At 35.4% G+C, this 27,500-nt stretch overlaps 1 protein-coding gene across 3 annotated transcripts in view; it reads left to right on the top strand.

Moving 5' to 3' along the window:
- LOC150109453 (uncharacterized) overlaps positions 1 to 27,500 on the top strand; it is a 710,474-nt gene that overhangs the window by 435,885 nt on the left and 247,089 nt on the right. For all 3 annotated transcript variants that reach the window (XM_090413228.1, XM_090413221.1, XM_090413233.1), the window contains exons 12-13: positions 4,281 to 5,191; positions 21,448 to 21,907. In XM_090413228.1, the coding sequence (XP_090269354.1) occupies positions 4,281 to 5,191; positions 21,448 to 21,907 (1,371 nt within the window). The remainder of the gene's footprint in view (positions 1 to 4,280; positions 5,192 to 21,447; positions 21,908 to 27,500) is intronic.

The following is a 27,500-nucleotide window of genomic DNA, read 5'->3' as shown; positions in this document are numbered from 1 at the left end:
TCACGTGGCGTGACTTTCTGCGGCAGTTTTAACGTGTGCCTTCCGATGTGTGCTAAGCCACACCCAGTGGCTTAGCACACATGCATTTGTTTGCTCGCAGTGAATGGTTTATGCACGTACGCATTTTATAGACCTATTCAATATAAATTTAAAATTAGATATGTATGAATGGTAAACCACATCTTTGTAACCCTAACCTTAAAATATGGACAAACAGAAAAGAGTTTATTTAACATTAAATCAAAAATTAGATGTCGTACAAAAGTTGGATTCAGGAGTGTCTGTGTCTCGTATATGTGTGAGCAATATGGCATAAAAAAGCAAACTGTATCGGACATTAATATAGATACAGTACTTAATTTTAATTACATAAAAGTTTCTACATAAATAAAAACATGTAAATTAGCTAATTTGTCAATTTTTTAACACACACATTCGGAAAAATCTACTTTATTATATAATGGACTTTTGGATTTAACGGACACCCTCTTGCCCGAATTTGTCCGTTATATCGAGATTTTATTGTATTTCAACTTAGAATTTGCAGATCATCATCATCAGTGCCCAGTAGAACAAGGTAGAACATTAAACAATGGATTATTTAAAATAGTATGAACTGGCTGTGTGACTGTATAATGGAACAACATGAGACGTGTGAGCAGTAATTGATATGTATGTATGTATATATGTTATACATATAGATAGATAGATGTCTGATATGAATGAGACTCTCCCAAATTTTTGATAAGGAGCGGCAGTGGTCCTGACCAATTTCAAGAATGCTCTAGAAATATAACCTAGCGTCTTTGCATTTATTCCATTTAATGAACTTTACTTCTAAAGAGAAACAAGCTTCTCTTCTGCCTTCTGTCCATCCCTGTGGTTGTGATCTTTCCTATTTGGGACAAACTGGATATTCTATGGAGAAAAAAAAAAAAGAAAAAAGGTCACAAGAACACCAATCCTACATCATTAATAAGAAATCTGACTTGGCACAGTATGATATTGATGCTGACCACAGAATCTTCTAGTGTAGAACATGCTTACTCCATCAATGCTGCAATGTCTCATTAAACGTTTATTTAATGAGAGCACCGAAGACTTTATCATTCTAATCTGAATCAGAATGGCTGGCTTTCCTTATCTGGGAGAGTCTCATTCTTATTTTGGTGTTGGAACTACCACACTTTTCAAACAAAGATGAATTTAGATCTGAATAATATAACTTTTTTTAAAAATTTATATTAAAGTGTATTTAAAATGATACTCGGGTTTTCATTCCTCAGAACAAACAAACCAGCCCCGTGAACACACACAGATTTACAGTTATGAACACTTATGACAATATGTGAAAGAGATGGGGTCCTCACCACATGTCGCCCATAGTTAATTATGAGTCACATCGGTAGTAGTCAATTCATGTTCCAACTCCTGTCTAAGAGATGGTGTCGTGACGTGTTCTCTTGACGTTCGAATCCGCCATCTTGCTAAAAGTCACTTTCATCAAATAAGGAAAACTAATTGCAAATTAATCACTGATCTAAGGGTAGAGAAATTTCTATTATACTGCGCCACTCTATCCTTAGATAAGTCTATATGAATTAGTAGGATTAATTCAAAATTAGTTAGCAGTCTTTTCACTCATTCAGGCCGATGGTATTTATTTTCTTTCCTTCTGGGATTCCCGCTAGATCCGAATTTTTGTGAACGGTGCAGTAAAAAGAAATTCAGGCAAACACAATATTTAAATTAACAAACAAAACATTTAATATATGGTTATATAACAATTACATAAATTCCACTTCTAAATATGACAAACCAGTTCAAGTTAGCACATCAAGTCATTCATATTAATCCAATCTTTCAAACTTTCTCAAACAAATTCACAGTTTCAGAATCACAAAGTTTCTTTACTCAAATTATTACAATAGAAATTCTTATTTATTCAGCTTCCATGTATCTCTCAGCTATACTCTACGATTAACTCATAACAGGCACTAACCACGGTAGATATCACTTCAATGTCTATATTTTCAACTCTCAGCCTCGATGGTAAGCTACAGTTAATGTTAGAAACAGCGCAACGGAACTAATACTTAAATCTGCATACACTGAAATAAACTAATATGACTGTCCTTACCAGAAATAATCTTCAGTACTTCCAATATTTTGTGAGCACACTTTCAAATTGTATTTATCACACTTGCGAAACACTAAATAACTAAAACATTACTAATCGCGCTTCAAAAATTCCAGATAACAACTATAAGGTACATTAATTATTCTTATTTATCATTCATCAACTAGTTTAACTCCGTACAATTCCCTTTCATGGTAGTACAGAAATAAGTCGTAATTGTAGACTGACTGGATTTATTCAGTATTCTTCTTTGAATGTCCAGTTCTCTAATTATCCGATTACGGCAATAATTTCTTTTTATTACTACAGCTGGTTTTGCTTTCAGCCAACTATAAGATTCACTTATATAAAAAAATATCTACTCAACTCCTATCCTTAGGAATCTTTTAATTACTTCTACTTCTTTAGTTTACTTCCTTGCTACCTTATAGTTCCAAAGTTCCGTTCCGACTCCCTACTCACTACTACGTATCTATTTTCTCTTCTTCCCTACAAACGCTCCCTTCACACGCGCTCGTTTATTTCCACGCGTCTCTATGACAACCGATAGACGTAAACATTCTTGCGAATGTTACATTAGGTTATATAACTACATTCAGTTATTACATAACGTTAACTTTCATGAAAAGAATAAATAGAATATTTGCATTCCAATAAATGCGTAGTTAAATTACAAATATAAGCTTCTATAATAGTGACATAACAATAATTAAAACAGTTTAATAATATTTAATACAGAATCTATTTACCATTAACACATTTCTTTGATTAAGCAATTAAATATTTGACATAATTAAGGTAGTTATATGATATCAATTACAATTTATGTTATTTACATCAAATAATATTTACAAATATAGTTCTTGTGACGGAAAGTCATGTTGGATTCTGAATCAAACAACATTTATTCTATTTTCTACATAATTAGGATCCAACAATGGCACATGAATTGGAATTAAAACGACATACCTACTGCAAATGTTGAGAAGGTGGGAATGACAAGATATAGCCAAACTTGATTGAGCTGAAATGTATGAGAAGAGAAAGGTGTTGAGAATGAAGCTCAGTTATGCGAACAGAAATATATATATTCAATAGCTGAAAATGAAACATGAATAAAACCAGTCAACAAAGATGATGAATTAAAAGGTCTATGGATTTTGAAAGATTGATTAAAATTATGAAAACTAAAAATTAGAGAACTTAAAAAGGAACAACTGGTAATGTTGCTGGCTCTGTATATATTACAAATTTGTGTTCCTTTTTTGTTCTTTAATTTTCTATTATTATTATTATTATGTAACACCTCTAGGAAGTCCAAAGACTCATCAAGGGAGGGCATCTACTCTACAACTCTCCATTTTCACCACAACTGCCTTCATCATCTACACTAATGCCATCTAATGCTGACCACCATCACTAATATTTTCACAGACAATCACAAACATCCATGATGGGATTCAAACCCGCAGCCATTTGGCTGGAGAGGGATACACTAACCACTCAGCCAACCAGGCAGGCAATTTTTTTTTTTTAGTTTTCAAATTAATTATTATTATTATTTTTTTTCATTTTAATTCTTAATCTTATCAAAATCTATAATTCTTTTGAATCAGCACCTTCTTTGTGTATCAGTTTTATTTATGTCGTGTTTGTAGGCTGTAGATGGTGTCGTGTCAATGGTGGTGGTAGTAGTAGTTTCGCTTTGTTAGTTCAGACTTGAGTAGTGAAGTAGTATGTCCTCTCACGATGAGTCCTAAGACTCCTTGGAGGTGTCATATAATAATAATAACATTTATATTCATGTAATTAAGCTTTATTCTAAAGATTTCTATTATTATATGTTTCGGCTCAGTTAAGTTCAGCTCTGAATACCTTGTTATCCCTATCTTGTAAAAATATACTAGGTATGCCTTTTTAATTACTCTCTAATATAATTTTTTTTTTTTTAAATATTAGTCGGATCTAAATTAGCCTCTGGTTGGAAAGTAGGATAACTCCATCACCAAATAAGCCTTACTGTTTTTTTTTTAATATTAATTTCTTCATTTTTCAAAGTATTAATAACATTTACATATAATTAACTACTAATTAAAATGTAATTTAAAGAAGGAATGAAATTATCTTTTTTTTTTTATAGCCTTGAATCAGTCCAAGCATTTAGAGCACTTGTCCTTAAGAAAGCAACATTCAACGTTTTTCAAAAACTTGAAAAAGAAACACAACAGCAAAAAACACCTCGTGATGGACAAAAAACAGAATATCCTCAACCATACAAAGCTCAGAAAAAAGACAGACGTCGGCGCACTCTTCCAGTAACTGTGGAAGAAATTAATGAAGCAGAAAGAAGTGGACTACTACCTACTCATTCTACAATTGTGAGATTTGCAGAATTACCTACTTTTCAGAAAAGCAATGCAAATCGTTCTGATAGTGAGGATGAGCTATCTAAGATGAGCGTGGCTGCTAAGACTTCTCTTTTTCAACAGTTAGAAGCACAACAGAAGTATAATAACCTCCCAAAAAATATTAATTCTAAAAGTAAAATTTCAGCCAAGCGATTTTTACCTCGATCACAGACACAACCAGTAACAGTGGAAGAACTTCACGAAGCATCAAAAATGGCCAGTGATGAAAAAAGCAATACAGTCCATGGCAAAGTAAAATCAGAAGCTTCAGATTCTGAAGATGATCCATCAAAATTAAGTCTTGCAGAGAAAATGAAGCTTTTTAATAAAAAAATTTCTGAAGAAGTTCTTAAACCAAAATCCCCAGGTCCTCCAATTCTCCGTCGCCGGTCTTCATCCTCTAGATTTAAAACACAGCCAGTCACTTGTGAAGAAATACAGAAAGTCAACAAAATTTCTCCTCTTGCAGCTACCTTAATTAAACCACCAGAACCAGAAATTCTAAGTACATTGTCTCCACAAGCTGCAAGAGATTTAGTTTATAAAAAGGCCGAAGAAACTTTTGGCATACAAATGAAGAAACCAAATATCAAAGCAGATATCCTTAAAAAAGAGGGAAATGATAGCAAGCAGCATGATAAAGGTTTGTGTATAGAGTGAATAATTTAATTATTTATTTTCTTGTTGTCTTTTAATGGCAAGTCTTCATAATGTATTTAATCTAAGCTTTGATTGTTGCATTCTCTTTTCCTTTCTTCTAAGATCGATTTATTGAAAATCAAATTATTTCTAGAAAAGTGTTACATTACTGTGCTTAGTAATAACAAAGTTCTCTTGATCAGACAGGTCTGCATTTGATACCTACACATAGTACATAAGGGCTTTTCAACTAAGTTATTCAAACTTATGTCAGAATTTTCTTCTTGAGGTCTTTGGGCTGGTTATCTTTCATAACACTTAAACACATCAGACAATACATAGTTAACAGCCTTGGTTCATCAGGTTTTTCACAGCCTGAGGTATACTTTATTTATAATTAAGAAAATAACCCTTGACGTCTCAACCTCTATATAGAGGTCATCATCAGGAAAACATACACTTGGGACTCTCTTTATGTGGTGTATAACTTCAAAAGTTATGTACCGTTGTACATAATGAACAGTGTGTTGCAGCACATTCTGGCGTAACGTAATTAACGTGAAAGCATTGAGTGTCTGTGAAGTTTAATTTTGCATGTGAGTAAGTTTGTGTTTGTCTTTTCATTATCATAAGTCTAAATTTTGTTAATTTTTATTTTAAAGATTTAATCTGGCCCAATGGGGAAAAATAAGCACAGAAGAAAAGCAATTTCTTTGTAAATGAAAATTCCAATTTTAGACTTAGCAAAAGGAGAGGGATCTACAGTGATCGGTAAACATTTTAATTTAGGCGAATCTACTATAAAAGTAATTAAAAAGAATGAAGTCACAATAAGAAAATCTGTCATTTCTGGCACAAAACTAAGTGCCAAATTATCATCGTATTCAAGAGATGCTTTATTAGAAAAAACGGAAAACGAGCGCTTGTAATTTGGATTGAAGAATTAATTCAAATAAGAATTCCTATAAGTGGTTAAAGGGGTGCTTAAGGATCAAAGCTGTATAACTGAGAGGAGACTTCCACATAGCCTTTAAAGGAATGCGGAAAACTGACCAGGGCTTCTGACCTAATGTCCAATCCTCACCTTCACGTGGTGCACCCTGTTGAGTATCTACCTGGATACTGAACGAACGAGGATGGGCTGGCAATTTGGGATTTAGCCGACCAAATTGTATTCTTATTGGCTTAAAACAAAATACAAAATGATGGTACAACATGACAAAAGTTCATGCCTGCTGGGGTGTCACCTGGTTAAATAAGGCCCCCATTGTTTTCACCAGGGAACCAGGGTGAACAGCGAAAAGTCAGCTACTGGAACAAATCTGAAAACAAACCCCAACTCAACATCTCCAGAGTTAAAGATCGGTACTATCAACGTAAGAAGCCTGAATGGCAAAGAAATGGAGCTAGCTGAGGAATTAGATAAGTACCAGATCGACATAATAGGGGTGACTGAAACAAAAAAGACAAAAACTGGTGAGATCTTTCTGAGCAATAAATACAAAATGTTATATTCAGGCATTAACAATCAAGGAAAAGAAGAAGTAGCCATTGAATTCAACAATAAATACGAGGATCTTCTCAAATGGCAGGCAGTCTCAAGTAGAGGGATGTGGGCAAATATCAGAATGGGAAACTGGACAATGAGACTTATTTGTGCCTATGGTCCCACTGAAGGTTCCACTAAGGTAGAAGTAGAGGAATTTTTTGAGGATTTAGAGAAAGCAGTTGACACAATCAAAAATGAAAAGTTCGTTCTTGTTGGGGATCTAAATAGCAGTATAGGAAATGATTGTCAGACATACAAAAATATATTGGAAAAATTTGGAGAAATGAGCAAAGCTAATAATAATGGCAAATAGCTGTTGGATTTCTGCTCAGGACATGGACCAGTTATTACTAAAACTATGATCCAACATAAAAATGTGCACAAATTCACATGGTGAGAAGAGTCAAAGAATAAGAAAAGTCTCATTGACTATGTTATTGTTGATAGTGATGTTTTCTCCCTTGTGCAGGACACCAGAGTGTACAGAGGATTTGAAATTGGAAGTGATCACTATTTAGTCTTGAGCAGGATAAAATTGAATTTCATATAAGAAAGTTTTAAAGCGAAGAAAAGTTGAGCAGCTCTCAGATGTGAACTGTAGACAAAAATACACAAAGATTATCGAAATAAAAATGAGAGTTTGAGAACAGGAACCAAACCTTGGAGATTCAGTGGCAAGCCTTGAAGAAAACCTTGATTGATTCAGCCAGAGCAGCATGGTGAAGTTGTCTGCAAGGATAGAAAAATCAGAACTCTATGGTGGCTACAGGAAGTTAATGAGGCAGTGAAGGAAAGGAAGAAACCATATCAAAAGTACCTGGCAAATAAGTTAGGTTGTGCTCTTAGAGAATACGGAGACAAATGTAAGAAAGCTAAACACTGTAAAACTGGCTAACAAAAGTCATGGGAGGACTTTGGCAAGAAAATGAGAAATAAATATCAAGAAAGTGGCAAAATATTCTGGAGGTTGTTGAAGAAGCTTAGAAATGGAGGAAAGAGTGCTGTAAAAGGAGTTAGAGATGATAAATATGACATGAAAATGGGAGAAAAGATATCCTTGAAGTATGGAGTAATTACTTCGAGAAATTGTTAAATGAAACAAGCAGTGATAGCACAGTGGTAAAAAACACTCAACAGGCATACAGTCAAGAATACGTATCCATACTTGAAGTAGAAAAAGCCATCAAAGGCTTGAAATGTGGAAAGGCAGCAGGAGCAGATGATATTCGACCAGAATTGTTGAAGTATGGTGGTATAAAAGTCTTACAGTGGCTGCACTGCATAGTTCAGAAAGCCTGGACAGAGGGACGAATTCTCAATGATTGGAGTAGAGCTCGCATAGTACCCATATATAAAAAGGGAAATAAAACTGAATGTGAGAATTACAGTGATATTTCCCTACTGAGTGTTCCTGGTAAGATATATGCAAGTATACTTGAGAAACGGTTGAGAAGAATTGTCGAAGAAAGGCTTGGTGAAGAATAAGCTGGTTTCAGGCCATATAGATGCTGTCAGGATCAGATCTTAACTTTACAATAAATAATTGAGGAATCATGGGAATATAACAAAGATCTGTATTTAAGTTTTGTAGATCTGGAAATGGCAACAAGGGGCCACAAAGAAGCTATTCAATACTCTACAGTTATATGGTATCAATGGGGCATTATATTAAACAATACTTATTCTTTATGTTAGTTGTAAGTCAGCAGTTAGACTTGAAGGAAGTACAGGAAGATGGTTTAACATTAAATCTGGTGTGAGACAAGGATGCACTTTATCCCCTCTGTTAATCATTACCTATATGCATCATATTGTGAGGGAACGTGGTATTAAACATGATATCAAAATTGGAGATGTTAATGTCAGCTCTTTGCTTTATGCAGATGATGTTATACTTATCAATAAATCTGCTACAAGTCTGCAAGATTCCCTGACTAAATTGAATAACTGTTGTAATAGATATGGTATGAAGGTCAACAATAAAAAGGCAGAGACAATGAAAATAGGCAGGATCGTTGAAAATGTCAACTGTGTTGTGAACGGAGAACCTATAGAACAAGTAAAACATTTCATCTACTTAGGCATGATTTTTAGTGAAGATGGTAAATTAAATATAGAAATAGACAACAGAATCAATAAAGCTGGTATGATAGGAAGTCAATTGAATAAATTCATATGGAATAAGAGAGAAATTAATCGGAACATTAAATTAGCTGTATACAAGACAGTGTTCAAACCAGTTTTAACTTATGGATCTGAGAGCCTGGTCAGAAGTAAAACACTAGACCAAAGACTAGAGACTGCAGATATGAGAATCCTGAGAAAGATTGGAGGGGTGAACAGATGACATCAATGGCAATATCATGTTAAAAACGAGGATATTAGGAAAGAACTTGACATTGTCAGCATCCAGGAATGCATTAGCAGAGCTAATCTCAGGTGGTATGGTCACTTAAACAGAATGGGCGAGGAAAGATAGCAAAACAAGTGTTCTCTGCCAGGAAAACGACCCAGAGGAAGACCAAGATATAGGTGGATTGATATGATAAAAAGTGCCTTAGATGAGAGAAATATAAGATCTGATAATATTGGAGTCTTGACTAGTAACAGACTAATCTGCAGGAAAATTATAGATAGGAAGTTAGTAATGATGTAAATTTTTCATGTAGTACTATCATATCCTGTACACCCCTTGAGGGTATATGGCAGGAATTTGATGATGATGATAAGTGGTTATCTAATTAAATAAAAAACATTTCGGTTTTATGAACAGCTGAAGCAATTGGAGCCATCTACTTCCACTTCCCAGGCTGATAAAGAATTTTCGGCTAGCAAAGGATGGCCAACCGAGTTTTTTAAAATGGAATGCATTTCATAATGAAGTTTACATGCATGGTCGCAGCAGCAGATGAAGCCATAATTTTCAAGTGAAGTTAGTCAAAATTATTGATGATGGTGGATATTGTCCCGATCAAGTGTTTAACGCTGATGAAATAGGATTGTTTTGGAAGAAAATGCATATTCGAACTTAAATCGCAAAGTCTGAGAAAAAGCAAGTGGGTTTAAAGCAAGCAAAGATCGAGAAACGTTGTTACTCTTTAGCAATGCATCAGGGGATCGAATGTTGACACCCCTCCTAGTAAATCGATCTCTAAGACCATGTTCTCTAAAAGGCAAAGATCTAAAACATCTGCCAGTACATTGGATGGATAATAGAAAGGCCTGGATAACAACTGCTGTATTTACTGAATGGTTCAATAGTTGCTTTGTACTAGAAATGGAAACATGTGTGAAGCAAAAAGCTCTCAATTTTTAAGTTTTATTAATTGTTGACAATGCACCATGTCATCTGCATTTAGAACATCGAAATATGCAGGTAGTGGTTTTTCCACCCAATATAACAAGCATTATTCAGTCATTAGATCAAGGCATAATTGCTACTTTTAAAAAATATTATGTTAAGCACACTTTTCAATTTATATTGGACAAACTAGAAAACGAATCATTAACAGTAACTGATGTTTGGAAAAAAATTTCTATTTTTAACTGCTTAAATCCTGTTGCATCTGCTATCACTGAAATAAGCCCACAAACTTTAAATGCCTGCTGGAAAGCAACTTGGCCTGGATGTGTTGCAGACATTGCAACCATTCAAGCATCTACATTATCAGCTGAAATCATTACTTTGGTACATGAAATTGGTGGAGAAGGTTTTGATACATTTAGCCAGAATGATGTAGAAGAATTGCTTGTAGTAATGCCTTAAGTAATGATGATATTATTGGATATCGATTAACTTTAGATATCGTCAAAGATCTAGAAAACGATAGTGAAGCGGAAGAAAAACCTGTCCCCCCCCCACTGCAAATATAATTCGAGAAGGTATTGAACTTGGACATAAATTGGAAAATCATTTTCTTGTTCATGACACAAATTCTGAACGAGCCTTGAGCTCATTCCGAATTTGAATTCCAACTTGACCTGAAGAAGTGTAAGTCTGGATATCGCGAACTGTATAAAAAATTAGTAAAATCATCATCGCAAAGTTTAATCACTGATTACATTGTCAGAAGAAAAAAAATCAGCACAGAACGAGGGTAAAGCTAATTCTGTTTGTGAAGAACCATTGACCTTTACCATACAGATCTGATGTGCTGACCATCTCTTCTGGTGACAAAAGTGATTTTGCACCAGTTTGCAAGCGTTGCCGAATATTGTCTAATAGCGACGATAATTCTGATGACAAAATGTAAAAAAAAAAAAGTTACTTTTCAATAAAATTAAATGAATAAAGCTTTAAAACAAACTTGGGCATTCTTATTTTTCTGAATTTTTATAAACTTTTTTATGCGATTTTACATTTATTTTAATTCATTGCTTCGGTTTTATGCGGTTTTAGAAAATTATGGAACTTTTTATGGGGTTTTCTGTGGAACATATCTACCGCATAAAAAGAGACCCGACTGTAGACCCGACAATCAAACGTGTCTCAGCTTGTCTAAACATGAATTTTAAAGCTTTATAACTACCACTGAGCTGAGACTGCCTCATTCTAAAGAATTCCACATTTCATGAACATCATACACAAGGTATTGTTTAATAACCCTTTATTACTATGGGGGCCACTGAAGAGTACATCATGCTTTATGAGTTCACAAAAGGCAACAATTCTGCTAATACTGTAAAAAATGTTCAAGAAGTGTATGCCGATAATGTTTTGAATGTGCAAAAGGGCTTGCGATGGGTCCAAAAATTTTAACAAGGGGGACTTTAGCTTGAAAGAATCGCCTCGCTCTGGGTGCCCTGTCTCTCTCGATAATAATATGCTGGAAGCTGCTATTGCAAGAAATGCCAATGCAACTGTTGAAGATCTAGCAGATCTTAATTCATTGCCATTGGCCATCCATCGCCATTTGCAAGAACTTGGAATAGTGTCTTAAGCTCAGCAAGTGGGTTCCTCACAAACTGACAAACAACAATTGAAGAGAGCACATTAACATCTGCACTGCTCTTCATTCTTGAGAGAGTTCAATCGCCGTTTTTGAATCATGTACTCACCGGTGATGAAAAGTGAATACTTTACAAGAATGTGAAACACCGAAGACAGTGGGTTCATTCAGGGGGACTGGCTACACCTCAGCCAAAACAAGAACTTCTCGCTCAGATGGTTTTGTTAAGTGCTTGGTGGGATATAGCTGGTATTATCCACTTTGAACTCTTGCCACGAAACCAAACAATCACAGCTGAAGTATACTGTGAACAGCTCAACTGATTGAATAAAAAACTGAAAGAAAAGAGGTGTTCTCTCGTCAGTCTAAAGGGTGGTGTTTTTCGTCATGATAACGCATGTCCTCATAGTGCAAAAATCACCTGTACCAAGATTGAGGAATTTGGCTGGGAAAAGCTTCCACATCTGTATTCTCCTGCTTTTGTACCTTCAGATTATTACTATTTTTGAAGTTTGTAACATTTCATTATTGAAAAACAATACAATACATTAGAGGCACTGAAATTGAGTCTATGCTTAGAAAAGAAATTTTGAAAAGCTACTTCACTTCATGAAAAGTGCAACACTTTAAGCCTTGTCAAAAAAAAAAAAAAAAAAAGAAAAACTGCACCATTACAAAGATCACAGATGAATTTAAGTATAGTGAATAGATAGAAATTCTAGTACATTAAAAAAGAAACATGGAGAATATTGAGGGCAAAAAAAGTGTATATATGTTAGGTGATGATATCATTAAGAAAAGGTATTAGACTTCTGTTTGAGTGATAAAGTTATGTCTACGAGGATGGTCTAAAAAGTCCTCAGCCTCAACCGTAGATGACAACACTATTGGCATGATTTTTTTTTTTTTTCCTGAGTTGGTATATCTGTCATAATGCCATGTGAAATTGCAAGTCATTCTTTCAAGTAGTTTGTTTTATACATCTGTCTGAAGCAAAAGTGTTGTGGATCATCTTCAAATGGGTGTATCCCTTGAAATGGATAAAACTGAGTATCGTGCGGTTATAAAAATTCTTTGTAAAAGAAAGTTTAATGCCAAAAGATATTTAATTCGAAGTTCATAAAAGTTTATGGGCACTCTTTTCCTTCGTTTTCGACAATTAAGAAATGGGCTGCAGAGTTTAAACGTCGCCATACCAGCATTGAAGATAATTCACATGAAGGACGTCCAAAAAGTGTAACAACACTAGAAATCATTGATCAAGTGCATGATATGGTATTGGATGACTGGCGAGTCAAAGTGCACGAAATTGCTGAGACCATAGGCATTTTAAAAGAATGTGTAGGATATATTTTGCAGATCAAGAATTGCAAATGAAAAAGCTTTGCACAAGATGTGTGCAGCACAGCAGATCAAAAATGCACTCGCATGAAAATCTCAGACTATTGCTTGGAGCATTTTAGCAAGAATAAAACTGATTTTGTGCATTGATTTATTACTATGGATGACTTGGATTCACCATTACACACCAGAATCAAAACAGCAGTCAAAACAATGGATAGAAGCCAGTTGTTCTGGAATAAATGTATTAGTCTTAAGGGAGATTATGTTGAAAAATAAAAATAATTTTGAAATTATAAATTCGTTTTTTCATTGTAAGGCTGAGTACTTTTTAGACCCCCTCATACTGTCAAAGATTATCACTGTAAGATCTCAAATAGACATATGACATTCAAAGAAATCTACTCAGATAAGAGTTTTTCTAAATTTGCAGCATTGAGACTGAAAAACTGTTAGCAGCTAGTGATGCTTATAATGAACATCACTAGCTGCTAGTGATGCTCATAAGTATGTGCTCAATACATCAGAATGTGAAACTAATGTTGGCAGCTATCACTAGTACAATATACAATCGCGAATTTAATTTATGAAGGCCCAAAATGTTGTGCACAGTTGATTTTGGAATCCACAATTCATCTTCAATCAATCTCATGGACGATTTTGAGTTTTCTTTGATGAAATCATGCACTTTTTGGATGTTAACTTCGCTCAGTCCAGTTTTTGGACAGCCCGGCTTTTCGTCATCCTCAGGCATCTAACGACCAATTTGAAATTGCTTAAGCCACTCATAAACTTGAGTACGGGATAAGCATTCATCACCGTATGCTTTTTGAAGCATTTGATTTTACTAAAACATTTACCAAGTTTAACACAAAAGTCAAACGCAGCTCTCTGAAACTCATTTTCCAACCATTCGTCAAAACACACTGTCACTCTTGGCACTATAACTCGGCTTCTAATGAAAGATCACAAAAAAAAATTTGTGATAATTCCTGGAGTTATCACAAACAATACAATATGCAATGTATTGTTTGTGATAACTCCAGGGGAGAGTTGTATGCTTTCATCTGTCAGGAATGTCATTGGGCTGATACCATAATAAAGTTTGTGATGAGAACAAGATGTTGACTTAAATAAGTTAAATATCACCACTGGGTGTTAACTGACTGATACAAACTTGTCATTTTGGCGAGAACTATGGTGTTTTCACTACAGTGACAAGTTCACATTCTCTAGTTTTCTAGAAACTTGAAAAACTGCGTGGGGGGGATAGGCACCACGCTGTCAGTGCATTTAAATCATCTTGCAAACTCTCTACATTGCCCATTGCCTTGATTAACTGTTACTCCAACTTTGCAACATCAGCAAAAAACTAAATATCTCCCTTCAAATTATTTCCTGTACCAGTTATGTACAAATTAAACAGCAGTGGTCCAAGCAGAGCCCTGGACATCATAAACTTTGAGCAATAAACCTTTAGCCTTTCCTCATAGAAGCACTCCACACAGACTAGTAGCCGTTTTAGTCTCTTGCCTCTGAATCTACCTACCATTTTCATATTACTAGGATAAATCAGGTGGCAATTTAGCATCATTTAAAGAGCTGAAGAAAAAAGGGTATATAAGGAGAAAGGTTGAGTGGTTGGCTCGTGGGCAGTACAAAGTACAAGCAAGAAAGGTAACGAACATACTGAGGAAGGCAAAATCAGATAAGAGTAAATTACCCAAGCAGGCCAAAGGAAATCCCAAAGCATTTGGAGCATATCTTTAAGAAATGCTTCCGGAAGAGTGGTGAGAGATGCAGAATTAAAAATAGTTGCATTACTGAGTAATGACTTTGCAAAAGTGTATCTTCCAGGTAGAGGTACTGCAGGGACAGCAACTGATGCAAGAATATAGGTAGATCAACTGCTGGTACTGAATATTACAAAATATGAATACAGCCATCAGATTAGATAGGATATCAGGCTCTGTTACAAGAGTTTGGAAGAGAATTGGCACTGCCTCTGACCAGGTTGTTTAATTTAATTAATTAAGCAACCTGGTTAAAAAATGGCTACATGTTACTTGTTGGATTTTGCAAAAGAAATTAACAGGATTTCACATGGATAATAGGGTAGCTGATGGAAAGACAAAGATTGGTATGAGGTGGAGTAGAAGAATGCAAATAACCAGCAGTTTACAGCAGGACTCTGTGCTTAGGACTATTTGTATTTAATTTGTGCATGAATGATAGAGAATGATTAGAAGGGGAATATGCAGTTGTCTGATTGTGATGTAAAACTGGGGGAGAGCAAAAGTTAATAGACGTGATATAGAGATCCTGCAGGAAAACTTATATAGTTTGGCAGTGTGGACAAAGGATAATGGTTGTGCAAGTGTAAACTTCACTTCTGGCTAAAGAAATTGCAAACTGCATATTATTCAATGGGATGCACTCTTTGGAACTTGACCTTGTTAAGGCTCATGTGAAAAAGCCACGTCAAAGCTGTGAACTCTTAGAACATTCCCTCAAAAAATGCAGTGGTGCATCATCAAGTCTCGCAACCTCATTAACATCAAGTTTAGCCAATTCTCCATATACTCCTGCTCACTCACCACTCGCTCACTATTTAATATGTAACTCATGAAGGTATTTCGTCTAAAGACGAAATACCTTCATGAGTTACATATTAAATATCTCCACTGCCTTGCTTATTGGGAACTTGATGAAGTGGTTCCATGTTTGGTTCCCAGAGCAAGAGTTCCTTTTTCCCTTCCTAACCTTTGACATGCAGTGCAAGTGATACCCTTCAAGAGCATGCCAAACACTGTTGGGATCCAGTACCTCCTCTATTTCAAGGGTACAGCAGTAACACACAGTTCCATAGGCTGACTTCCAGTTGATGTATAGGATCGAACCAGATGGTAACCTGTTTTTAGGAGGCTTCCTGATCAAATGCCGGATAATCTCGCTGCCATCTACACTGCTAGGTCATTCTTGAAGGAGTCTGTGTAGTGGTATGCAGGGGGTACTGTCGAGGCCACGTTGTCGTTAGAAACTGGATGCTCTCGCTGTCTTGACATTCATTTTACATTTGTGGCATCAGCAGTAACCTAAATGATGTACATTATTATCTTCAGTCATCAAAACCTGATGTTCTGTTTCTGATTGAACCCCAACTTTCTACTAAATCAGCCACAGCTCAGCTCAACTTACTGACAAATTACACCCTTATGCCATAAGGGAGGTACCTGTGCTTTTGTGCATTTTGGTATTCCTTCCCAATAGAATCTCACCTTTTTGACCTCCTGTTGATTAAAATTTCTTTACCATATTTTGTTTAATTCGCCTGCTGCTTGTACCATTCTCCCCATTCCATTTATTCTGACCTTGATGAGTATGTCGATTTTTTTCATGCAATAAACTAATGTAATTAAAAAAACTAACACTGGGCTTATTAAGTCATAATAATTATTTAATAAAAACCTACTAGTTTTGCCACTTAAGCTAGTGGCTTCATCTGGGTTAGGATAAAACACAAATATACAACAAGCGTTGAATATAATCATTACATAACTAAAAAACACCGAATGTGTAAGAACTGTTACACACAATACAAGTAAAACAAACATATAGCATGGAAGCTGGCACATGGTCAGTCATTCTTCAGCAAGTGTGCCTGATAGTTTGCAGAAAAATACAAGTAAAACAGAAACATGTGGACTTCAGCTTACTGTCAGTATGGTAAGCTGAAGACTCATCATCAGTACGGTACATTGGGCCTTGCATCTGATGGAATCTCTGTGGATTATCGTAATTCTAGAAAGGCTTATACATTGACTATTCATAACTATTGTTTTCTGGAAATTACAATGCATACTAAATATTAATTATAACTTAGTTAATACTTCCAATGTTTCAGCAAAGTGAAATTGCTATCATCAATGATCACAGAACAATGATATCTGCATGTAGTTACTAACACTGCATAAATGAGGTTGAAGAAAGGCAACCAAAAGTTGAGTCTAGAGTCCTAAATGGATCGTCTTGACCATTGGACTATCTGAGGATGAGTGCTTTCCAAATTTGGGACGGTTTCATGCATCCAAATTTGTTAAGGTTTGGAAAGTTACTCAGGGATGAGGCAGATTTCAAGAGTAGCTTCTCATATTTGTATTTGCTATGGTTGAAGAAGAGTGGCCTTCTTTTAGTATATCCTGCAGTGCAGTGGCGTAGTTAGGTTAGCCCCTTAAGCTCACCACTCACCCAGTGGTGAGCTATAAGGGGTTCGCGGGAGCCCTTTGTTAATTTTTTCTCAAATTTGCGAGCCCCTTGTTCTTCTTGTTTCTTTTTTTATTTTTTCAAAACAAACATTTTTTTTGAAACATGTTAAGCGACAAACTCAGACGGTAACCTAACAAAAATTAGTCTATTCGGCAGTGTATAGATTATTTGGAATTATTGTTTCAACTCCTCTGTAACGAATGCACCCAAGTTTGAAAATAAAATAAGCACATGTGCTATATTTACCCTTCTCCCTTCTGGTAGCCAATCATATGGTAAAACCAGTAGCCAATCAAATGTTTTATAAAAGATTTCATTCTTATTATATTATATTTTGATAGTTAAGAAATGTTTTTCTTATGTAAGATAAATTAACACAGTTGATTGTTTGCAAATATTTCATGTTTAGATCATGAAATATTTGTTTAAAATGATAGCCTTTAGAGGTCGATTGTCCTCTCATACTTTTTGACTGGAATTTGTACACAAGCTGAATTAATAACAGTTTTTGTGTAGAATGTGGCTTTTTTGCTCGACGATGTGAGCCCTTTGTTAAAATTTCCATAGCTCACCACTTTTCCCATCCCTAGGCCCGCAGAAAGTGTCGCCCCTCATGACCTGCCCATAAGCAGGTCATGATCCCAACCTCCAGTGACTGAAGTTGCTATAGAATCCCACTTGCTTCACATCGCGTAACTTCTTCTGGGTGGTGTCATTTTCATTTTCGGACAAAGTGGAAATTATTTCCTTCCATCCCTCATGAAGACTCTGAGAGGCATCATCACGAGCTGACTAACGAGTAGGTAGGCGAAGGACGTTTGATTACTTTTGCAGAAGTTTCCAGGTGCTTTCTTAGAACACTCCACCGATGTGTTGAAGATGTGAAAAATACGTACAGTTTCTGAAGGACATCAAAAAATGCAGAACCAACAGTATTCGGCAGCTCAAGTACCAATTAGAGACAGAGAATGTCCAGTGCACGGTGTGAATTCTGACAATGGATTTATTTCAAGAATTCTTGCTTGCAGTCCTTTATACTTGCCTGACATGTTACTAGCATTATCATATGCCTGCCCTCTGCAATTTGCTACATCAATTCCAAGCTCGTTTAGTGAAGTCAAAACTGCCTCTTGTAACTCTTCAGATTTGTGACTTACATTAGGAATGAAACGCTCCACAGGAGTTCCATGTTCTTTCACAGCTGATCAACATGAGAGAAGTCTGGTGTTGAGTGTCAACACTTATGGAATACTTAGCTATTTTAAGTTCTTCCACAATAAATTTGATTACTTTCTTGCCCATTATTTTAATAAATTTCTCATACGTGGCAAAGGAAAGATAGTAAACAAAACCTTTCCCTTTTTTCCCACTTTTGGCAATGTGCTCAGCAGGAAAGGAATCAAATTCACTAATTCCTATTGCCTTTGTGTCACGTTATCGACAACAATACAGTAGCTTTGCGTGCATGTGTCTCAGTCTGTATAGTTATGCAGAATCTCATTACATGCAATATGCTTGCAGACTAAACTTACAATGAGGAAAAGAAAAATATTTCTCTACTTGTAAATAATGCGGCATAATAAAATGAGAGCTTGGAAATTTCTGTCGTCCCTCAAAATTTGCCGCTCTAGGCCCGGGCCTATACCTAAATACGCCACTGCTGCATTGGGTGTCCAGAGTGGCTGCAGTGGTGGAGCTGGATGTAATTGTGTTCAGAAATTCTGATATTGGTTGTCTTGGCTATCTACAATTCACCCATGGTCCCCCCCCCCCTGAGTAATATTGAATTATAGAAACCCTATATAACGGGACAAAATTAATCAGTTCTGATAAAAGTGCCCTAACTACTGAACTTTATGATATTTCAACATTTTCATAGCCAAGGCTACAATCCTCATAATATCCAAAACATATTAAAACCTCTTAACTGCAACCTCTCCCACTTCAGAACATAGACTACACAAAATCTATCACCATTCCATATATCTGGAGATATCTGAAAAATTAACAAAAATCCTAAAGAAATACAGCCTTACAACCACTTACAGAACCACATAAAAAATTGGCATCCCTTATCTGCTCTGCCAAAGACCAGCCACATTTCCTAGCCCCACTGTGGAATTGCTGACAATGCTTTGGACACCCACCACCGGATACGTTGGAAGAAGGTCACTTCTCCACCACAACAAATACAAATATGAGAGACTATTCTTGGAATCTTTCTCATCCCTGAGAAACTTTCCAAACCTCAAAAAATTTGAGTGCATGAAACTCCCAAAGTTTGGAAGCATTCATCCTCAGATCTTCAGTCCAATGGCCAAGATGACCCATTTTTAGCTCACCAGAAGTTGCCATATAGGACTCTAGGCCAAACTTTGTTTGTCTTTCTTCAACCTCATTTACCCAATGTTAGTGCTTGTGTCCACATCATTGTTCCATGATTCCTGATAATGGCAATTTGACTTTGCCAAAATATTGGAAGTGTTAATTAAAGTTATAATTAATATTCTGCATATGTTGTAATTTTCATAACTAGCTTCTGACCATTTCACATACACAGATCATTATCATCAGACCTTCATGGAGTCAAATGTGTTTTGGGAAGTACCACTTTCCATAACTTATCATACCATGTCTTAAATGTATTCACTGTCTCTGTACACACTCTGTACCACACTCAGGCATTACATTTCATTCACAACTCTCCATGCAAAGAAAACCCACTCACACCCCCTCTTATCTCCCACATACCTTCTTATCACTCACCAACAGTCTTTCCTGCATTCTTTCTGCACATTCACAAGAATGAAATATCTTTATGAATTGCATATTCAATATCTCAGCTTTATCCTCTGCAGTGGTTATCATTCAACCAGTATCATCCTTCCATAATAATTTTTATACTACTGATAAAATATCAAAATAACTCTTTCAGATTTTTTTGGCCTCATTAGCCAGGTGCTGCTCATACTGCACTATCCTTACCAATCGAGTTTCCTTCCTTCTCTGATTTTTGTACTTCTTATGCAACTGATTGTTGCCACTCATTATGTGCTGCCCATGATGCTTTCTTCCAAATTGCTTGCCTTACTATTTCACACCTACCTTATTTAATCTACTGACTCTTGGTATACATTCAAGAGTCAGTAGATTAAAGTTCTCAAGCAGCATTGATCTTCTTTCCATCCAGTTTGTCATTCTATGATTATAGCTGCTAGCTAAGGAAACTAATACTTTTTAAAGTAAATAATTTTTAGATACTGGAAAGAAAAACAATACTTGTGCACACTATAACTGCAGTTGAGAACTACCATTGCTTATTAATTATAAGCAATTTGTATTTTTTATAGCCAGACCCAGACTTAATTTTGGGGAACCAATAATCTAGTAAAAAAAAATATTTAAAAAAATAGCATTTAAAAATGAAATGAAGAAAAATGAATTTTTCGTCACTAGTGTGTGTGTGACAACCTTTCTGGATTATTTAATCCTCAGCTCATCCATTACACTAGTTTATGATAAGTTGTAAACCTATATTTTTTAGTTGTCACTGGTATTCTGAACACTATAAATATTGAGATCATGTTTGTACATTTGCAATTAAAGATGGGGGATGTAAAGTGCCAACAATGGAAATAATTTATGAAGAACAATTTACTTATATAAATAAGCGATTGTTCTGTTTGAGAAATGTGCAGTTCCCTGTGTATCTGCTGCATGGTAACTAACTGTACACAAATGCAAAAGTGTACTTAGTAATCTAGCATGCTACGACAAAGAAAAGAAAGAAGTATTCATTAACAACACTAATCACTCAGATATACATTACAAAGCATACTGCTTTGTTAATAATTAGATGGGAAAAAATTGAACATTTTTTACATATGTTATGGTGAATTGGTTGGTTGGGAACAAATGACTCCTGTGTTTTGTTGATGACTGTCTTACTTTTCAAATTCTTTTAAAATACTTCTCAACATCTTACATGTACATGTTTGTCATACATAATAATGCCAGTTTATTATATATATATATATTTAAATATAATTACGTTCAATAGTTACAAGCCACATTATCATTGCTTGCTTCATTTTTGAATCTGAAGGTGAAACTTTATTCATTAAGCAATATTTATCACTGATTTTTATATTTCAGGTATCGTTCAGTCTACAAAGGACAACTGCTCCTCAGATGTGAAAAGCATCTTTAAGACAGATATGAATACTGCACAAGTTAAAAGTGCAAAAATATTACCAGTCTCTTCAGAACAAGAAAATAAAAAAGTGGAACCTATGGTTATTACTGCTAAAAAGATTAAACCAGAAACCCAAGTAGTAAAACAAATTCAAAAACCAGAAAGCAAAGCAGTGAAACCACAATCCAAAATTTCAGATGAAGATGATTCGTCAAGTGAAACATCATCTTCAAGTTCTGATGATGATGATGATAATTATTCAGGTAGTCATGAGGATTCCAAAACTGTGCTGACAGGAGGCCAGAGTCATATAATTTTTTCGAACTACTCAAGACAAACCGTTACACCTAAGGAACGGAAAATTACCAACCCTGCCGTTGAACGAAAGTTGAAAGCATCTTTGCGCAGAAAAGAAGAAAGGTAAGAATTGTTTGATAATAATGACTTTTTTTTGCTATGGCTTATCTGGTATGAACCACAAATAATAAACATCAAGGAAATAAGAAAAATTGCTTAATTGACAAGTTTCCTATGACTTATCTTGTGCATATTCAGGATAAAATTATAAATTTGGAAGGAAGAAAACAACTTGTATTAATTAGATGATTTTTTAAAGTAACAGCTGTTATGTAGATTGAACTTAAACTAGTTGACGAATATAGTGTATAGACACGTGGTTCGTTGCTGTGTTGTATTATGTATTATATAACTATTGTATGATATGTAGATTTTCAACCAGTAAAAACAATTATAAGGGGAGAAATACATGGATTTATTTGGCCATAATAATATGAATAATGATAACCAACTAGTTTTGCCTCAGATTCTTGTGGCTCATCTAGGTTAAGGTAAAAAATACAATAAAACCCTTTTTATTATTTCGCACCTTTAGCACCCTCTTTTCTCTTATATTTTTGCCTGACACCCGCCTTCTTTTCCCGCTAGTCCATCTGGGTCACTGCGTTTCCTTAGGTCAGCATCTTCTGCGAATTCGAGTGCGAGCTGCTTTCCAATAATTTACACTGCTGCAAGCGTAATGCTCATCCAAGCACCTTGAACTTTAGATTACGTTTCACATAGAACATATTATGGCTGTTACAATTAACTAAAACATAATTCTTCACACAGAATAATGCCATTTTTGATTCATGCTTTGTATCATTACATAAAATATTCGTTCTATGCACTTTTCACAATCAGTTTCTATACTAAAGCTCAAGTATCTCTTATTTGTTTTCTAATTCTTGTTGAATCCTGAATAAATAAAATTTAGTATAAAATTTTCCATTCAAGATTCAACAATGCCTTCGTCTTTTTTCAGAAATTAAGACATCTAGGAAAAGGGGGGTTTTCCATCATTTTATATTGGTAGACTTTCTCTCAAGATCACCCTTCTCCTTAAATCTCATGACATAAGTTTCAAGCACCCATTTTGACTATACAAACTTTATTGCATTCTAAAGACTACAACCCTTTCCACAAATATCCTGGAGTGTATAATATTCCATGTTCTTGTGGCCTGGCCTTTTCTAATATAAGTGCAGCCATCTAGAAGTTTGGAAATTAAACAGAAAGAATACAGAAAAACCCTGCTTAACACGAATTTCATATGCACAATAATCAGTTAGTGCAATTGAGTGAAATGATACCATTTCCCGCTTTACACGAGTGATTCAGTTAACGCGATTTTTTTATGTTATGCAAAACTTTTTTGTCGCCAATCTGCAATGAGTGGAAAAGCTGGAAGTCATTAAGAGACATGAAAGTAGTGCTAGTAATACAATGATTGTGCAAGACCTGGGATACAGCAAGTCTACAGTTTGGACTCGTAACAAGACAATTATCCCTTGGACAACCCCCCCCCCATGTTTAACCCCCCCATTTAATTAAAAAAACCAGCCATTAACCTCTCCGTATAAAAATAAAAACTCTTTAAATAAAAAACAAGTATTAATGATTATGTATGCAAGATGGGAAATGCCCTTGTAATTAATCTGCCAATATTGGCAGATTAATGACAGGAAGCAGTACTTAAGAGGGAGTGTCTTATAAGAACCAGGTGGTTGGAACTGGATACCAAAGTTTAATGTTGGGGGAGGGGGAGAACTCTTCTTTGTTTAATCAGTTTGTTCTGATAATTTTAAGATTGGACAAATGGACGAGAAAGTGAGATATAAAATGTGTAATGCGAACAATTGCACATATATGCATGGTCTGGTAGAAAATGTGGTATTAGGTGGAGAAAGTTGGACATTGCAATAGCTAGTTATTATTGCATGTTGTGCTCCTCCATGGAATCCCAGGATTCGTCAAGAGAGGGACATTGGGTGATAGGGAGTTTAAGTTCAGGAATAGTTGATAAGTCAACGCTAGTAAATTTCAGCAAGTTGTAGGCTTAATTCAAAGAAGCTGGTCCACTTAATATTGGGTTATGACTTTCAGCTTTAGTGATCAAGATTTTTAATGGACATCAAGGGAATTTAAATGTGTTCAGAGAAGATTCACTAGGCGTGGGGAGGGATTACATCATGATAATTATTTGAATTAGCTGGCTAGTTTTAATCTAATGAATTTATATAACAAGAAGAATAGAAAAAATTTAATTGAAGTTTATAAGTTAGTTCAGGACATATATAGATAAATACTTGAAAAGTATTTATCTAAATACAGACAAAGTTAATATCTGAATGGCACCACAGAGAGAACTACAGGAAAACCAAAGAATGATATTAAAGAAATGGCTGGAGCTCAGTGTCATATGCTCAAGATAAGAAGAGCAGAGAGAATTTGGGGGAAGCCTACAAAACCAGCAGTGGACAAAGCAGTAGCTGATAAGAAGACATCAGGATTTTAGTGTCATGGGCTGACCAGGTTCTGATTAAAAGATGAGGAGAGAAGAAATAAATACATACAGTTCATTTTTTACTCTTAGAAAATGTCGAATGCTGTTCATTGACAAATTTTAGAAACTGCGAATTTATGCAACTTTAAGGAAGAATTCAATAATTATGGCTGGAGAATAGATTAATTAAAATTTTATATGATAATTATCTAATTTAGCACTGTTGAACAAACATATTCAGCATGTTATATTACTATGTGTTTGTACATAACTATGCTTATGATAATAATAAAAATTTAGGAAAAAATCAGAAAAAATATGAGTGAAGTTAAACTGATTCAACGTATACATCAATCTGTATGTAGCTTGGTGAATCTCATTGTTACATATCTGTTAGCTATAGTGTTGAGTACTCACTATGTGGTTCACTTCCCTTTCCTGTCTTTTGAATTGCATTTAAGTCAATCAGTCTTTTTCTTCCTCATGTTTTCCCTTTACAAAGATAAAATTATCTCAAACACATTTGGTAATGGTTAAGTATATTGACCATGTATAAATATGAATTTGGATAATTTGTGGATGTCATTACTTTGCTACTCTAAATGAACATGAAGTTTCCTAGTGGAAGACCAGTAACAATAACAGCTTGTACCCACTGTAGCATTGACTGCTATATATATCTATTGATGCTGGTGTGTATCTATAGCTGAATTCTGCAAGACAGCCCACAATTCTTGAGTGGAATTAGGAGAATTGTCGATCTGTACTGTTTGTCTAATAATGAGACACTCCCCCCCCTCCCCCACTTCTCTGATGGCCAACTGACATAACAGCATATACTTTTGATAATGATCTTTAATGAGCAGGAGTGTCTTGTTTATCTTTAGCTGTGGAATTCTGTGAGAGTGAGAGATCTTTGAATCAGACTTGTTAACCTTGGGAACTTGGTGTACATCACAGAAAATGCTGTCCAGGCGCATCATCAGTCAAGATGTATTTTTTCATTTACACACTGTAATTCATGGTCCATTCTTGATTCAATGAGCATGCTGCATTTTTTTTTAAGTTAATTATAATCAATTAATATTTGTTTTTAGAACTCAGTGCTTTCGCACAGGTGTGACATTGTTTTATGTTCTTATTTACATTTAACATCAATACTCTCAGAAATTATGGTTTTCAGAGGAAAATAAATTCATGTGTATTATTATATGGGCACCTCCATGGAGTCTGAAGATTGATCGTGGGAGACCCAAACTGTCCACACAATCTGTCGTACCTTGCTGTGAACCCATGAACAGATAAAGCACCATAACTGATTCTGGAACCCCATTCCACTCATTTACAACTCCCCAAGCAAAAAATCTAGTCCTCACTCCCCTACTAACCATATCTTTATTTAACTTCCCCTTGTTCTGGCCCCTCCAGCCAAGTGCTGAAACATTTCCCCTGCATCAATCCTATAAAATCCTTTAAGCAACTTAAATTTCTATCATATTCTCTTTCTTTTTGTTTTCTATCAACCAACTTCTGCAATTCACACATATCTTCATAGGGAACATTCCACAGACCACTCGCCATCTTGATCACTCGCCTCTGAATCTTCTCCACACTTCCTCGTCACCCAATAAACTCAGGAGACCAGATTTGAGCCCAGTAATTCAGATGTGGACATATCAAGGCTTTGTAAAGTGGAATAACTTCCTTATCTCTACTTGCTAATGTGTTCTTCAATAGCCAAGTAATCTTATGGTCTACCTTAGCAATATGTCCTCTGAGCTTTCACTCTCCGTTTACCCCCCCCCCCCCCAAATCTCTAGCTTCATCTATTTCCTAAAGTACGGTGCCATTGTTGTGATACACAGCTTGTAATCTACTTATCTCAAAACGAGTGACTTTACATTTCTCCACAATAAACTGACATGCATTATATTTTGGTTATACTGATAGCCTATTTAAATCCTCCTGCAAGCTCTCCACATTGCCTTTATTAACTTTAACTATTACTCTGATTAAACTCTTTAATTACATAATAATGCAGTCTCAATACCAAAATCTTCTCACATAACTATTAATCCACCTAATTTAGCATCATCAGTAAACAACTGAATATTTCCTCTCAGGTTATATCCTATATCATTTATGTACAAATTAAACAGCAATGCTCCAAGCACTGAACCATGCGGCACACCACCAGTCACCTGTTTTTGCCTCAATTCTGCCCTCCATATACCACTTTTTGATGTCTGTCCAGCAGCTACCCTCTCCATCACTTTCTTCTCCACTTAACCATTGTTATATCCATCCACATTTGTTCTAATTTGCATAACAGAATTCCATGTGGTATTCTTTCAAATGCCTTTGCAAAATCAAGCAGAATCATCATGTAGCCATTTCTTTTATCTAACTCTTCTGTTACTCCATTATAGAGAGAAAGTAAATTACTAAGGCATGACTGACCCTTCACAAAGCCATGTTGTCTCTCATACAGTATCATCTTTTTATCCACCCATTCTTGAATTCTCTTTTTAACCAATTTTTCCATAATTTTACCACCACACCTGAAATACTGATTGGTCTATAATTTGCTACTGCAGTCTTAGAACCTCCCTTATGCAAGGGAATTATTTTGCCCTCTTTCCACTTCCTCTGAGCTGAGACAAATTAATGAGCTTAGTAGAGGTATTGCTAGTTCCTTTGCATATTCTTGCAAAACCCAAGCTGATATTCCTATTCCACATTTGTATTTACATTAAGATTCTGCAATTTCCTAAGAACTTCCAATTCATTCACCTCTGTTCCTGTATTAGTGTCTGTCACATATCTTAAAGCAGTAACCTCACTAGGATGATATATTCTTGCAAAGTGGTTACTCAGTAACTCAACTATTTTATCTACTTCTGTCACCTTGTGGCCGTCATCACTCATTAAGGTTAATCTTCAATAGTCATTCTTCCTCTTACTTGCCACATAACGAAAGAACTTGTTGGGATTTCCTTTGGCCAGATTCTTCTCATAATCTGATTTTGCCTTCTTTGCCATGCTGGTCACCTTTGTTGTCTGTGCTTTGTACTGTTCGTTTGTTTGCTGGTCACCTTTCTCTTTATATACTGACCATATGTCCACAGCAGTTTCTTCTTCTGCATCTTGGGTTTACTCATCTATGTAACT

This window comes from Typopeltis vanoorti, chromosome 2 (assembly GCF_054136105.1).
Source record: "Typopeltis vanoorti isolate ZY-2024b chromosome 2, IOZ_Tvanoo_1.0, whole genome shotgun sequence".
In the NCBI taxonomy this organism is placed as follows: Eukaryota; Metazoa; Arthropoda; class Arachnida; order Uropygi; family Thelyphonidae; genus Typopeltis; species Typopeltis vanoorti.
Note: the sequence above shows the minus strand (reverse complement) of the source record. Positions and strands in the feature narration are given on the sequence as shown.